The following is a 16,419-nucleotide window of genomic DNA, read 5'->3' as shown; positions in this document are numbered from 1 at the left end:
TCCACTGCACTGCGCGGCTGATATTCCCGATGGTCCCCCAAGTCAAGCCAGGCGTGGCGTATCCCAGCAGTCAGCAAATGTCAGGTCGTGCATGTCTCACTTTTCCCGTGTATTTCGAGCGGCACGTCAGTCAGGTCAGCGATACCCGCGGGGCAGATTTATATCGCGGCTGTGGGCGGCAGAGGCGGAGCAAACACGCGCGCACGTTCTACCCCTCCAGCTGCCTGTTTCAGACTGTCGAGTGTCGGCGGGACGGTCACGGGAGAACCGGTGAGGAGGGAAGGGCGGCACGGCGAGAGCCAGGGAGGGCCAGGGCCAGGCGAGGAGCAGTCCAGACACAGCCACAGGCACACTCGGCAGGCGACGCAGCGAGGGGAAAGCCTGCCGCTGGATAATCTTTTCGCTGCGGAAGCTTCTCGTCCTTCTCCCAAACTGTTTCTTTACACATTACAGCAGGGGCGAGATGGCGTCCACGCAGTAAGCCCAAAGCAACACTGCGATGCTCTGAGTGAGAAGTTTTACATTGGATTTTTCTCTCCACTGAGGAAGCTTCCCACTGAGGCCATACTACCTAACGACCCATTCCTTGAAGAGCTTCGTCTGGTACAAAACCGTAACAGTTATCCAGAAACTCTCAGAGATAATTGTCCCTCGCAGATTGTTAGTGTGAAGGGGAGAAACTTGCTTGATGGACCGAAGTTCATCCTTTCCTCACACATGCGTCGTACAAACAAATGCAACGCAGATTATTAATGACGCCCACATCAATAGCATCAACGATTCCCTCAGCCACACGCGCATTCCGGTTTCCTGTGGGTTGTCACTGAGGCAGCACCGCCACAGGGGCACGCCACCTCATCGTGCACTTGAAGGACGTTGGACAAAAACCAGCAGGGAGGCACAAGAAAAATAAGTCAACTACGCCACTCTTCGCTGCAACGACACGTGCAAACGAAAGCTGGTGTTTGCTGCCGAACATTCTAACGGAGTTTTAAGAAAAAATGACAAAGACAAACTGAATAAATCCTTAAAAATGGCGCTATATGACCTCGTTCTGTAGCAAAACCCCAAATCAGTCAGTCATCGGCATCAACAAACAGAAGCCACGAGCTACGCACATACACGCTGCTGGGACAAAAACGCGCCGCAGCAAACTAAAGTAAATTCCAAGTTTATAACACTCGCCAACTGATCAACACCACCACTAGTACTCGGTGCCTTTATCATGACACCTCATAAACACATTGCACTTTTCCAAACACCTATCCAGAAGAAAGCCACGTGCAGGACAGGGACCGCCACGTGTTGGGCTGATGGCTTCTTTCAGCTTCATATTATGTTCTTAAACTTTCCAAACACGAATCAACCAAACCATAACATGATTATTCCTCCTCTAAACCCAACAAAAGCACGCACCAAGCATCCCATTCTCTGAGGAATCTTTACAAGCAAAAAAACTGGCATCTCATCACAAAACATGCAAGCGATGATTCCTTGTGGACCGCTGGTGGAGAGGAAAGCCTACCTTAGTGTTCTGGCTTTCAAAGGATACATTCTGAAACACTTCTACGTCCCCTTCTACTACAAGATATTCAAAAGGGCTTACTTAAAGTTACATGGGGTTCTAAGGGTGTTTTTATGGCTGCAATGACATATTAGCAAGATTTCTATATTATTAACAAGGAAAGCAATTTTGAAATCTCGGCCTATCACTTATGTGCCACCAAGGATAACATTACGAAACACTGCATCTCCATTACTTTGAAAAGATGTAACTGCAGTGACACGGACTTTTAAGGATGCTATTCTTTATGATTGCAGTGACATATTAACAAAATTTCTACATTATCAACAGAGGAAAGTCTTGAGAACCTGGATAATCGTCTTGTGGCCAGAGACAATAGTCGTGGTGAGAGAGAGGCGTTTCAGAATCCGGGCTAAAGTCTCAGGAGGGAGGAGGAGCTGGGAGAGGCAAGCTGGCGCAGTTTCCCAAGGCAGCTTGAGTCTACGGAGCAAGGCAGGCTGGTGCAGTTTCCCGGTAAAATGGATACAAAAAGAGTGAAAATACTGGTGAACTCTTGAATTAAGCAGAGTTTTCTTGTAGGGAAGTGGGGAAAGGCTGGGACTATTTAGTAATAAACATGGCGGGGCTAAAATGCCTGCCACGCACCGCTGCCTCATAAAGGAACAGAGGGGGAGGCTGCAAACCTGTGCCTGCTTAGTACTTCTGGTCTACAAGAGGGCTTTCTTTGTTATGGTTAAGAGGACGAGTTGTAGTGGTAGCAGTAGTATTTTCTTGGTGGTGGTGGTGGTGGTGGTGGTGGTGGTGGTAGTAGTAGTAGTAGTAGTAGTAGTAGTAGTAGTAGTAGTAGTAGTAGTAGTAGTAGTAGTAGTAGTAGTAGTAGTACAATACCAACACCACGAAAAATTATTACTACTACTACTACTTCCACTACTACTACTTCCACTACTATTACTACTACTACTACTACTATTACTATTACTACTACCACAAAAACCACAACCAACTTGCCTCCCGCCCTCACCGCAGCGGCCCGCCCAACAATCCACCGCCCACCTCCACCCTCACCCCCACTTCTACCCCCCGCATCCCCATAGCATATCCTTCCCCCACACACCCACACATCCCCACCCACACAGCCACCATCACATAAAAACAGTAATTATCTCAACACAAACTGCCACTTACTGTCTCATAACACACACACACACACACACACACACACACACACACACACACACACACACACACACACACACACACACACACACACACTCAAAACTCACCTGGTCCTTAGAGTGCATAAAAAAATACATACCATCACGTCTTCCTTAATATACATGTACATTGCAATACAATAAAATGTATCATATATGTATGTATGTATGTATAGCAGCACTAATAATAAAAAAAAAAAAAAAACATTACAGGGAAAAAAAATATATAAATTACTCAAACTTCTCTTATTATATGGAGCAATACTATGAGGAAAAGAAGCAATGTGTCTACTACTAATGATGCTAAATACACAGTGTAAAATGCACAATCAATACTTTCTCTATTAGCTTGATATATTAAAAGTAACAAAGAAAACAAGAAATATGAGACAAAAATTTCTAAGACAAACTCACTTAAATTAAAATCAATCAAATTGGAACATTAAGGAGAGAGAGAGAGAGAGAGAGAGAGAGAGAGAGAGAGAGAGAGAGAGAGAGAGAGAGAGAGAGAGAGAGAGAGAGAGAGAGAGAGAGAGAGAGAGAGAGATATAAGAAAATTTATGTTGAGAAGAATCACCATGAGAGAGAGAGAGAGAGAGAGAGAGAGAGAGAGAGAGAGAGAGAGAGAGAGAGAGAGAGAGAGAGAGAGAGAGAGAGAGAGAGAGAGAGAGAGACTTCACTCACCCACAGTTGCAACGAAGCACACACGGGTTAACGCCAACACACTTACCTGGAAAAGAACAACACAAATTAACAAATACTTTCCACGCAACATTAAAACAACACAACATTAAACCCAACACACCAACGCACTCACACACACACACATACACACACACACACACACAACGTATTTACACTTACTCGCTTCTCTATGCCTTGCTTAATGTGTGTTTATTTTGCTACCCCGTTGGAAATACTGAATTGAAACGCCTTTTATTTATTTTTTTTTTATTCACAGGATTGAGTCACGCTTCCGGTGTCCTGTCTTTTAGCATCATTTTGCTATACTTTTCGTTGGATGCTTGTCACACACACACACACACACACACACACACACACACACACACACACACTCTCTCTCTCTCTCTCTCTCTCTCTCTCTCTCTCTCTCTATATATATATATATATATATATATATATATATATATATATATATATATATATATATATATATATTTGCTAATACATTTCCACTAGTGTATTGATTGTTTTAGCTATCTAGGTGAACAAATTTTATAGTTTTTCTTTAATCATTTCATATATAACGCGACGTGCTCAAAATTTTTCATACATTTACTGTGTTTTGTGATGTGTGTGTGTGTGTGTGTGTGTGTGTGTGTGTGTGTGTGTGTGTGTGTGTGTGTGTGTGTGTGACTATCTTACAACCACACGTACATTTCTCATAACTTACACTCACACGTCATATCTAATCACACATTACACATATATTTAAAATCATGTATGTCCGCCCACGTCTGCCATCATAGTTACGTCTGCCTTCATGTTTGTTAGTGGATGTACACTCAAATTTATCTCGTCTATGATCACCTGCCTGTCACATTCACCAGTAGTGTTCTCTGACTGTCTACCTATTTGTCTCTTCCACGATTCTACCCACGTTCCATCAATATAAGCCTCGTAAAAGTGTCTGTACCCGTGTGGTCTATTTGTCTGTCTGCCTGTTGTCTTACACACGGGTCGCCTCGCCTACCTGTGTTTGATCTTCATGTGTGCAGGCTGCGCATAAACGTCTGTCACTGTCACTGTCAGGGTGTCACTGTCTGGCCGTCCATCCACCAGCCTATCTGTGTGTGGCGGTTTTGAGGTCTGACACGCCTCCCGCGCGCCCTACACGCTTATCAGGAGCGTCACGGGGCGTCACCCAGGTTTGCTTAACAGTCACGATGTGTGTGTGTGTGTGTGTGTGTGTGTGTGTGTGTGTGTGTGTGTGTGTGTGTGTTCACTGTTTGACCTGCTGCAGTCTCTGACGAGACAGCCAGACGTCACCCTACGGAACGAGCTCAGAGCTCATTATTTCCGATCTTCGGATAGGCCTGAGACCAGGCACACACCACACACCGGGACAACAAGGTCACAACTCCTCGATTTACATTCCGTACCTACTCACTACTAGGTGTGTGTGTGTGTGTGTGTGTGTGTGTGTGTGTGTGTGTGTGTGTGTGTGTGTGTGTGTGTGTGTGTGTTATTTATCTCAATTCACCAACATCCATTATTCCCTTTTCTTTCAAATTTAATATTAAAACTTACATTCTTCTATACTGTAAGCGTCATGCTCGATCGACTTATTGAAAATAAATAAACAAACATAATAAATGCCAAGCCTGGTGTCGCGGCCGTAGTGTCACATTAATTGTCTGTATGAATGTACAGACACACACGTTTATTGTTTATGTGTACATGGCCTCGGTTCGTGCTGACATATTAAGCCAAACCATTACACGCGACGAATTAAGCTCCAAACGTTAGGCGGGGGGTTGCAGGCATCGTGTTATGAGCGTGAATACCTGGCGGTGGTGATAGTGATGGTGATGGTGATGCACGTGTTTACTGCTGATGCTGAGCCTTGCACATAAAAACCCGCTGCTATCTTGAAACGCCTGCAAGCACCGTGTTATGGCAATTTCTGGTGGCGGTGAGTGATGACGTTAACCCCTTCAGTACTGCATGGGACGCATTTTTACCATATGTTTTGGGTATAATTAGACGATTTTATTTACATTAGGAAGGGTTTATGAAAGTCAAAAGATTAGTGGGCAGAGTCTTCCTTATTTTAATCCCTACATGAGTTTCTGAAGCTGTATCAAATCACCAAATAGTAAGCAGAATAAATATGGAAACGCGTCCTGGTACTAGAGGGGTTAATAGTATTGCATCACATAAAGATCGGCCACCACAGCTCATCTTTAGGAGGTGGACAAGGTAAGATTACGTTAGGCTCAGTAAACGACAAACTTTAACAAACTAAACTTAATGAGAATCCCATCCCACCCACACAGAGATAATAATAATGATGAAAGCTGATCATGTTGAAACGCCTCGCTTACAAAACTAGTCGAACAAATCAAGTTCACTTCCGAGTCTACCAAGTGTGTGTGTGTGTGTGTGTGTGTGTGTGTGTGTAGAAGCACGTGACTTCTGCACCCACTGACCTCCCCCTGAGCACTACCACCACCACCACCACCACCTTGCCTCGTACTGTTATTTTTTCTGCCTCCCTCACCAAGGCCTTCAGTGTCCGGGTATCCGCCGTTAGATGAAGAGATGCTTGCTAACGTAGTACAGCTTATCGGGCGGTAACAAAGGCGGCTGTACGTGTACTTTTTGCAGAGATCGTGTTGTCAAGAGTTCCGCGCCATCAAAACCAGAATGAACGAACAATAAGGCGTATATTTTACCACCGCTTGGCGACACACAACGAGCGGGCGCTGTGAAGATCTCAAGAATATTAAATTTGCATGGGTGCTTTTTTCGTCGCGTCACTCGAGTCAATCATTAGACGTAATCAGAACCAGAATTCAAGGGTATAGGGTACACGTGAAGACTACTTGAGAGAATAGAAATCACCAGGCAGTGAATTATGACGAAAAGAAGTTATTATTATTTTCTTCCAACACCAGAGAAAGCCAGCAGAAATGAGTGGAATAAAGCATGTTTTCAAATTTTTTACTAAATCTTATGAACATGTAAGAAATTTGGGAGGATCTAATGAATGTTTGCATATACTGTACTACTTGTTTTAGGTGTTTCAGGGCCCGATTTGACTGTCGAAACACACTTCACAATACACACAAAACAACGAAAAGCAGAATTAATAGAAAAGACAGTACCTATTCTATACACCATTACTATAAAATCAAATTATAACCATTACAATTATTACACACCACTGAATGAATAAATAAGACACACCACTAACGACAATAAACCCAAACAATAACGACTACAATCATTACAGACTACGGTTCACTTCATTAAACGTGCTGTACACACTTCAAATCCACAGACAACGTGAATTAAAGAAGGGTCAGGACTCCGCAAATCACATGGTAAACACACACGCCCCCTTCGCTAATCCCTTGCCTCTTGCACCCTCTAATTCGCCACCAAGCTGCCACGGACTGAACGACGCCAGTGATGAGACCCTTGCCTTGTCTGCTGATGCGAATTCCTGAACGCTGCCTTGATAAAACAACGGTGCAGAGAGAGAGAGAGAGAGAGAGAGAGAGAGAGAGAGAGGATGGGGTCGGTCCTGGTGGTACAAGAAAAGAAAAAGAAGTAGGTAAAGTGAGAAAAAAGGGCAAATCTATGAAAGCTGTGTAGTGTGAATGCAAGAAAATAAAATAGTGATGTACTGCGTGTGAAGACTGACCAATTTTCAGGCCAGTCAGGTGAGCGAGCGGGTCAGTCAGGCAGAGTATATGTTCATCACGATTCCTTTCTGTGCCGGTGGTAGCAGATTCACGGTTGCATTAGAGCTTATATTATAATAATGAGCTATAAAAATAATTGGATAAAAATTTCAATTATTTTATATTGCTGAAGTTTCTAAGCGTAAAATCCCCGCAGTGGCTGGTGTGAGGGCAGGCCATTATGAGCAGAGGTGGTGTGGCGTATGGTGTTGATGGTTAGCTGGTACCCTCTACCCTCTACCCACGAGCAAAGCAACACAACAGGTACATTTTGCTGGCGACAATACGGTACCTATTTATTTGCTTTTAAACCAGGGATGATTATAAAACGCAAAACTCTAACTACAGTACTGCCACTGAATGCTTTTAACGAAATGTACTTCATCCTCACTTTTCGTTCACTAGTCAATTTCAAGCTAATCCACAGCAGGCAGACTCAGAAAAGAAGACTGCTTCAACAAATAAAGCTTGACATGAAGTTGCCATTCTCGAAAAAAAAAAAAAAAAAAAGATATTTAAACAGCTGTATGGTAAATTGCTTGCTTTCTCTCTCCCTCCTACGTTCATTTCACGGTCTCCCCTTAAACTGAACCACGACAATTACATCAACAAACACGAGGATGGGATGGTGCTTTGTTGGACATCCAATCCTTCGTATTTAGTACCAACAGATGAGGCATGTCATGTAGTAAACAGTCCACCAGTGCACAAACCTATCACTCCTATCATAACTTTATCACTACTCTGGCTTTGTACATCCTATTCTTTCTCACAGGCCTTAATGTGCCATGGCTTCTTCAGGTTTAGTGGTGCACCATTCTGAGGCATCCCTAGAGGCAAGATGAGTGACTGAATAATTCTTCATCGTCTTGTTCATCTTTCTGTCCAACGAAATCCACTGAAATTAGTCACATAAAATTACAAATCCCATCAGGATTAATATCAAAACCTATTGCCTAAGACACTCCATACACTCTCTTCATTATAATAAAAAGGAATACTGAGAAATTTGACAGCAAAAATAAATAACAAAGTTTATTTTGTTAGCAAGCACCTCAGCCATATTTGACATGAAGATTTCTGTAGAATTATGTACCTAATAAAAATGTCAGTAGAATCTTGTGCAGTTATATAAAGCACATTTGAATTCATCAAACCTGTACAATGATCCCAATGGTGCAAAAACTCTTCATCTCTTGCAAGAACTGAGCAGGATTCAGTCTTCACTGTCAGTCTATCTATTCTATAGTATAAGTATTTTCCTTCACAATGTCCCCTGTGGTGCAACTCTGCTTCTCTAGTAAGAAAGGAGCAGTTAGCAACCTTGACTATCAATTAATATGTACATATCTACACAACATCCATGTGGTGTAAAAGTCTGCATCTCTCGCTAGAAATGTGTAAGTGTCCATCAGCCTTCACTAGCCAGCCAATCATTAACATATTTTGCAGGAGAACCAAGAAAGTTTTTGTGATGAGCTGGCTGTTCCAGTCTGCAACAGTTGTGAACCAAGGCTCTTCATCCAGCACAGGCCTGAGCTACAGAGACAGACACATCTCACACAGCTTGTTCATTGTCCTAACCCTCTATCACTGATTTATGAGTTTCAATGGCCAACAAAACAGGATAAACAGATGAAATTTTATCAAAAGTGTTGTTTGCGCTAAAAGCATTAAGTTTCATAATGATAAACATCTCGAGAGCAATAATACATTGAGATGTCAATGGCAATATCAGGACATACTGTTGCTGTATCTTTGTATCTCCACACACTGATGTGCTTGGGTTAAAACAATCCATTCCAAAACTATCACTGGAAAAAAGTCAAGATACCAAGACTTTTCTCAAAAAAAAAAAAAAAAAAAAAAAAAAAAAGCAAAAATTACTTCATCAAATCTTTAAAAATGACATATAATGTACAGCATAGTGTTTACTGTTAGCAAATGTACTCATCTCAGTGACAAGTCAGTCATATGCCACGTTTGCTGTCATAAGCACAACAGAATCTTTTTTTTTTTTTCTATTAGTTGATGGCCAAAAATTACACCATTTCTCATTCATGGAATATTCATGTACTTTGATGTTAATAGGTTTAAAAAATTTTGATTATAAATGCATGTGATCTTTATGAGCAGCAGAAATACTTGACACCCAAGTTGACCAAATTCACTTACAGGTATTACTTTTTCTTATACTGAAGTTTTCAGGATGGTATGCAATGGCATTAATGGATTTTCAGCACTGTTTACATCTCCTCTTGAATGACTGATGGAGTACAAGAGGAGATAAGATAGAAATATCACACTATGACTCACAAAGTGACTGTGAGGTTACCGAGTTGCCAACTTGTGCACACGGAAGTATTGGCACACTCACTCAGGCTTACCAGCCCCCTCACACATGTTGCTCATCAGTCACCTTTCAAGTGGACAGTAATCTATTGTGGCCATATTGTTGTGGTGCAGAAATAACTGTCTGTAGCTTTTTGCTGAACATCTTCCTTTCTTCTCTTATGAGCAAGAATATGCTGTACTATCTACATTAACAATGATGCACTAATAAATCACAGTAAAGCAACAGGTGATGTGTGGCATTGAACTACAGCAGTGGCAGACCACCACACACTTGACCATAAATATCTCTATGGTATGCTGCAGTGTTGTGCCAAATGTCACTAATAAGCCTCCATTACAGCTGACAAGTATCTAATGTAACAGTACTGTAGTACATTTATCTTCAAAGCTATGAAAAGCATGACTATGAGGAAACCTTTCTTCTACAGAATGCAAAAATGTTTCTTTTATGGAACAAATTTAGTTTGCTACAAATCTCAATCAGGCAATATTTCATGGTAATACAATAAATAAGAAACATCCAATTAGATGTATATTCTTAACTACCAACATAACTGTACTGTGTATGTCAGTAAATTTGTCAATAATATATAATCAATATTACCAAAAATTAATCTAACAATTTTGGTAGCTTCTCTATCTCTCTCTATATTTATTTAGGTATTCATTATTCTTTATTATGACCAGGATTTCACTTCCTTTAGGTATGTTATTAGAGATACAAGTAAAAAAAATGCATACATGAGCCGCCACAGTAAAATGACACTCCAGCGCTTGGGTGCTGAGGATTCCTAAAACCACCAAGTCCATGAACCCAATGGTTAATAAGCTACTCGGAAATCAAAGAAATTCCAAATATTCACACTAATATCATCAGCAAAACAGACAGAATTTCACACGACAGAACACGACGAGCAAAGCAATATTTTTCTGGATTTGTGTTTATTTTGCCCTGAAACTATAGCTACTTTTCTTTTTGTGAGGAATGCAATTCTACAATGTACTGTACTTGATGAATGGTGCCAGTTTCTATTTCCACACTACTTGTTCTTCCATACATTTTGTCTCCAACATTACTGTTTAACATGCACTGAATCCTTGTACTTCACAGATCCCAGGCTATGATAAGGCATCACTTCTGGCTATCAAAGCTACAGCTGAGTCCTCATCACAAGAGGTCTTATCTACTCTCTTCACACTTGCACAAGGTAAAATAAAATAAAAAAACAATAAAAAATACTAATCTCATTCCAAAACTGCTAATAAACCATGAGATGCAAGATGTTAAAAATGTTTATACCTATTAAACAAAAAGAGTACTGTGTGTGTAAATGAAATGCAACAAGAAAAAGAATTTACCTATGGAAAGATATTTTGTATACTAATACACATGATGCTTTGAAGAATCACTTGAGTATTTATATTCACTATAGACTGTGTTCTAGCATGAGAGAGAGAGAGAGAGAGAGAGAGAGAGAGAGAGAGAGAGAGAGAGAGAGAGAGAGAGAGAGAGAGAGAGAGAGAGAGAGAGAGAGAGAGAGAGAGAGAGAGAGAGAGATTGTACTAATGTAGTAAACTTGTTTCAAGGTTACAGATTTTTTTTCCCACAACAGCATGGAACCAGAAACCATCTTGTGCAGCACTGCCTATGAATGCCCAACACTACATGTATGAAAAAGATCTTTGGACAGAATGGAAAGTATTACTTCTAAAAATGGACATAGCACTTGTGCATGCCAAACAGTTTACATCTCTTCTGCAAACCAGATTGCTACAGTGTGACTGGTTGAGGTATAGAATGCACTGTATATTATATGACAGTGGGGAATGGATACCACAGCAATGGTCATCTGTACACCACCATCACCACTGCCTGCCTTCAGTGTCTCCTTCAATGAAACACCATCATCATAAACCTCTTCAATTTTATTCAGTTTCTTCATTTGCATCTGGCATAGATATTATTGAATAAACATTTTGCTTAAATTATAGTTTCTATTAAAATTTTATGACAAATTTCTTTCCATGAAGACCAACTTTTACAGAAAACAAAGCAAGATTAATTGTACCAGGCAATTCTCCAGCCTACAGAGGTACATGTAGAGGAACTTTGGTAACAGTTGGCAAAAAGTATACTGGTCTATCTATCCAATTACTTGTATCTGATGCTTCTCCATAAAAAATAAAGATATCTTATTATTTATCTTTTTATATGCACCACAGGGCTTCACAACCCCATTCTCAGATAGATACCAACTTCTCGTTAGCTCTGTATACAAATTTAATCACAGACACCAACAGTTCTATAGTGAATCCAGCATTGCTTGGTACTCAAGGTGTTAGCTGTGCTAATCCCACACTAATGCCACAATGATAGACAGTAGCAATGGGAGTCTTTCTCTTGCTCCTACAGTAATCCTTTGCCTTAACCATTTCAATATCAAAAGTTGTTATACGTGACTGCTTGGTTTTCTCGACAGCTTTCAATTTCACGATGAATCAATGAAGCTGTATATCTTCCAGTACATTCAGCAGCACTGCCGTCCTACTGTCCATGATTGAGGTGGCAACAGCATGGGCAGGTATGGCCAACACCCTCGGTATTAAGTTAGTAGTCTGGATCCACTGTCATATCTTGACCCCATGAGAGGCACAGAAACAATGCATCATACTGAAAAAGACACAACGAAATGGCTAATGATTCCCTGTCAGTATATTCGTCTCGACAGAGAAATTGGATGTCTAATCTCCGCTACTATCTTTAAGGGACACTCAGCCTGGTGTAGCCATTCATAAAGAGGTTTTTATATAAATTATACTTTTAAAGAATATACACTATTTTCATTGTATGTGGAAAATAACTTCTTGGAAAACTTCACACAAGAATTCATATCTAAGTACAGACCCAATATTTTCTACATTTACATAAATCATAAATTAGATTTCATGATCCAACTTTTTGACTTCATGAATGTTAAGTTTAGCATTTTTCCTATCAAACAACTAATACAGTGCTCGAACACAATTACAGGAACAAACACATTTTAAGCTGAGTTGAGCATAAGCTAGAATTTGGGTTACTGTGCCTTCTCAGACAGCCTTCATCAAACAGGATAAATCTCCAGCAGCTATAACTCTATCTACCAAGATGGGACAAATATAGTGAATGAAGTTGATGGCAAATTACTAATAAGAAAAAGATACTTAGTATGAGATTGACTGATAATTTCTACAGAAGATATATAAAATATCATAGTCAATAAGATATTTTGCCCAGAGGGAACCGAGGAGTGCCGTGGAGCGGTGGACGTGCCCTGCCTCGTGCTGCCTTTCACGCATTTTGCATGAGTGAATTTTCTTCTACAGATATGAACTATCTAATCAAAGGGTGTACATATTTTCATCCCTTTCCTAATTATCATTAATTACCAGAAACACACACACACACACACACACACACACACACACACACACTGTAAATTGAATTTTCAGTCAAATTGAATAAGTAGCCAATGATTACACACAATACACACAAGGTCAATATATGTGGCCTAAGCACACACAAAAAGACACTTAAAGCCTCCACCTGATCAATTCCAAATGTCACATTCTCCTCAAACCTTAAAGGTGATAGACATACACATTTTCAATAGGTCTGTAATGACAAATTTCCTTCATCCCCTCCTCCTGCCATCACATACAACATAACTCCATGTAAAAGTATCTGTTATCTTGTCTATGTATTCTTATCATCTTCGTAGAATGTTTAAGCAATGAAATATCTGAAGGTATACACAAATATAAGCAATACACATACAGCGCCTACAGACATCACAATTGTCACACAAACACTCTAAAAACTGATCCTGCACAGTATTACCAAATTAATGAGCAATACTGGCCCGGGAGACGGACATCACTGCAAATTGATGATGCTCAAGTTTTAAAAAAATCTAATGAAAATTGACACAAAACGTCACAACACCACCACAGAATTGGGCAGGTGTGGAGTGCAAGGCCACGGCAGGAGCGGCACAAGGTTGTCTCGCCTCTCACACCCAATGGTACTATGGAATAAAAAAAAAAATGCAAGTCCTTCTGAAGTTCCCGTCTGGCACAGCCTCCCGCCCTCAGTGGTGTCTGTGGAGTGCAAACTTGCCTTTCCATCACTCCTCCCGCCCCAGCACAGCCAGCCAGCCCTTCACACCTGTCCCGACGCCCTGCCCGGGGGGAGATGCAGGTGAGCAGGCCGAGATAAGGTTAAGGCCTCCCCAGCATCCCACTTATTGACAGCTCCGCCAGACACAACACGACCGGACTCTTCCAAACTCTCCCCGCCGCCCGCACTCCACACGCTGAGACGAGCCACGCCCACACCCGCGCCCACCACGCCACCCCCTACTTACCCCATGTTTATGTTTTCAATGGTCATTTACGCCTCTGCTCTTAGATATTTCCTTAAAAGATTTACACTTCGAGGACCAACGGCTACGAGTACACATAAGGACGCAGACTCAACGTAATGATTATTGCCCCTCGGAGACTCGGCCGGGGAGGAGGCTCGGATCCTCTTTATTGCAGCGTAAGAAGGAGGCTGAGTTCAAACAAGGCATTGGATTCTACCTAGCGATCGTCCTTTCCCTTCCCTCCTTTCCGCCGCAGCCTAGAGGGCGTCTCGATACTAAAGTTCCTCTCGTCTATAACAAGGCAGCGCAAGGCAAACTGGTCAGTATGGCCCCGACCCCGTGCCAGGGAGGGTGTATGCCAGCAACACAAGGCCGCCCGGCTACACACACGCACACACACACACACACACACTTTCTAGATTTTTCGTTGATTGATAGTTGTATGAACCAGTTTGTTCCCCAGGCGTTACACGGAGATTGTAAAGAATGCCGCCAAAAAATCGATATAAGGGGTAGGATCGGAGGTTCAACTGACGAGATGATGTCGCTAATTTTTTGTTTCGTGTTTACTCGTGTTGCGCTCTCGTTGGGGTGACTGCTGCCTCCAGACCTGACTCATTCATCTGTACTGGCTTTGCTCATCACCTAACACGGCGGTAACAATTATTACTACTATCTGCTCCACACAGACTCAATAAAGGCCCGCCGATCAATATCACACCGCCAGCCCACCACACAAATCTGCCCAAACGCTTTAGCAGACTAATTAAGCCTAATATGCAAATGAACGCATAATAATGCTTCATATATATTCTCACTGTACAACCAATGGACAAGTGGTATGCCTAACAGTAAGCAAGTAAATAATTGTTTCTCTATAGAAGTGAGTATTCATACCTCGCTAATCAAGAATAATATTGCACTTAGGTTGTACAAAATTAATCATGCCACGAGTCACTTGAAGAGAAAATCGGAGATGCAGATGTGCAGAGTTATCCAAATACTATAAAACTAAGAACAGTAATGAAAAATAATGCTGGAGTGCGGTATTATAGTACATTAAACAACAATCCTTGAACAAAATAACATAAAAAGGTACGTGAATCGATCAATTATTTTGGTGTGAAGAGATGGGACATTAATAAGAGGTCGAATCAATCCTATAAAGATACAAATGCATATGTCTTCTCACTGAAATAAAAATAGATTTGCTGTTACTTCCTGCATTTGTTAATCTCATCCCCGGTATCCTCGGGACTCCTTACGTCACACACTCACGTAGGAAGCGCGTGCTGACGGGACTCAAACATGCCTATCCCGTTTACACTAGTTCTGCCCAGCCTCCCAATCCTCCGCTGCCCGCTAACATTTTATGTACCCGACAACCAAGGCCGCTGCCCTGCTGTTCAAGAGTTCTCACACGGACCGCTGAATGAAAGCTGATTACGTCAGTCTGTTCTGTCCTCAATCCTACCCGGATCAAGCTTCCATACGCATGACGCTGATTCTGTTTTGCAACAGTTATTCTTTTTTGTATAATTTATTGTATAGTTAAGGTTGTATGCATGATTTTATTACTTGATTTGTTGTGCCCTCATCATCACCATCACCATCACTGCTACCATTACTACGCTACTAGTATTACTACTACTACTACTACTACTACTACTACTACTACTACTACCAATACTATTAATACTACTACTACTATTGCTACTACTACTACTACTACTACTACTACTACTACTACTACTACTACTACTACTACTACTACTACTACTACTACTACTACTACTACTACCACTACTACTACAACTACTACTACTATTACTACAACTGCTGCTGCTGCTGCTGCTGCTGCTGCTACTACTGCTGCTGCTGCTGCTGCTGCTGCTGCTGCTGCCGCCGCCGCCGATGATGCTGATGGTGATGATGATGAATATGTCAATGATATAGTAATAGTGGTAGGAGGAGCAATGAGCAGCAGCAGCAGCAGCAACAACAACAACAACAACAACAACAACAACAACAACAACAACAACAACAATAACAACACCGCCACCACCACCAACAGCAGCAGCACCAGGAGCACCACCACCAATAGCAGCAGCAGCAGGAATAGTCATACGAACAGCATCGCCGCAAGCATCATTATCATCATCATCAGCAGCAGCAGCAACAGCAGCAGCAGCAGCTGCAACAACAACAACAACAACAACAACAACAACAACAACAACAACAACAACAACAGTAACATAATAGTATGTAAAGCTAGAATAACTATTTTGCAAAATAAATAAATCTATAATTGTTTGGAAATATTTACATAAATACACATGCTGCGTTTGTTGTTAGTGATATTTTCATATTATTCGTTATTTGCCGCAGCATTAATCATTCACTTACTTCAGTTGTCAGTATTACTTATTTACTAATCTGCTGGTTATTTATTTTGTTATGGAAGTGTTTCCAGCATACGTGTTTGG

The 16,419-nt window shown here is 41.3% G+C and overlaps 1 protein-coding gene and 1 long non-coding RNA gene across 7 annotated transcripts in view; one reads left to right on the top strand and one right to left on the bottom strand.

Moving 5' to 3' along the window:
• The window catches only part of LOC123507036 (homer protein homolog 1-like), a 70,222-nt gene extending 56,117 nt beyond the window's left edge, over positions 1–14,105 (bottom strand). Inside the window, exon 1 of one of the 6 annotated variants that reach the window (XM_045259541.1) lies at positions 13,934–14,105. In XM_045259541.1, the coding sequence (XP_045115476.1) occupies positions 13,934–13,959 (26 nt within the window). In that variant the 5' untranslated portion in view covers positions 13,960–14,105. Of the gene's footprint in view, positions 1–100; positions 240–4,453; positions 4,592–13,686; positions 13,888–13,933 lie in introns of those variants that run through there. The other 5 variants (XM_045259542.1, XM_045259540.1, XM_045259539.1 and 2 more) reach the window with 5 other exon arrangements.
• Positions 7,166–11,625, top strand: LOC123507037. The gene is made up of 3 exons (XR_006675562.1): positions 7,166–7,436; positions 10,639–10,735; positions 11,141–11,625. It is a non-coding gene; the product is annotated as an uncharacterized LOC123507037 (long non-coding RNA).
• Positions 14,106–16,419: the final 2,314 nt, after the last annotated feature.

The sequence above is a fragment of the Portunus trituberculatus genome, chromosome 21, assembly GCF_017591435.1.
Source record: "Portunus trituberculatus isolate SZX2019 chromosome 21, ASM1759143v1, whole genome shotgun sequence".
Lineage (NCBI taxonomy): Eukaryota > Metazoa > Arthropoda > Malacostraca > Decapoda > Portunidae > Portunus > Portunus trituberculatus.
The sequence above is the reverse complement of the archived record's forward strand: the minus strand, read 5'-3'. Positions and strand labels throughout refer to the sequence as shown.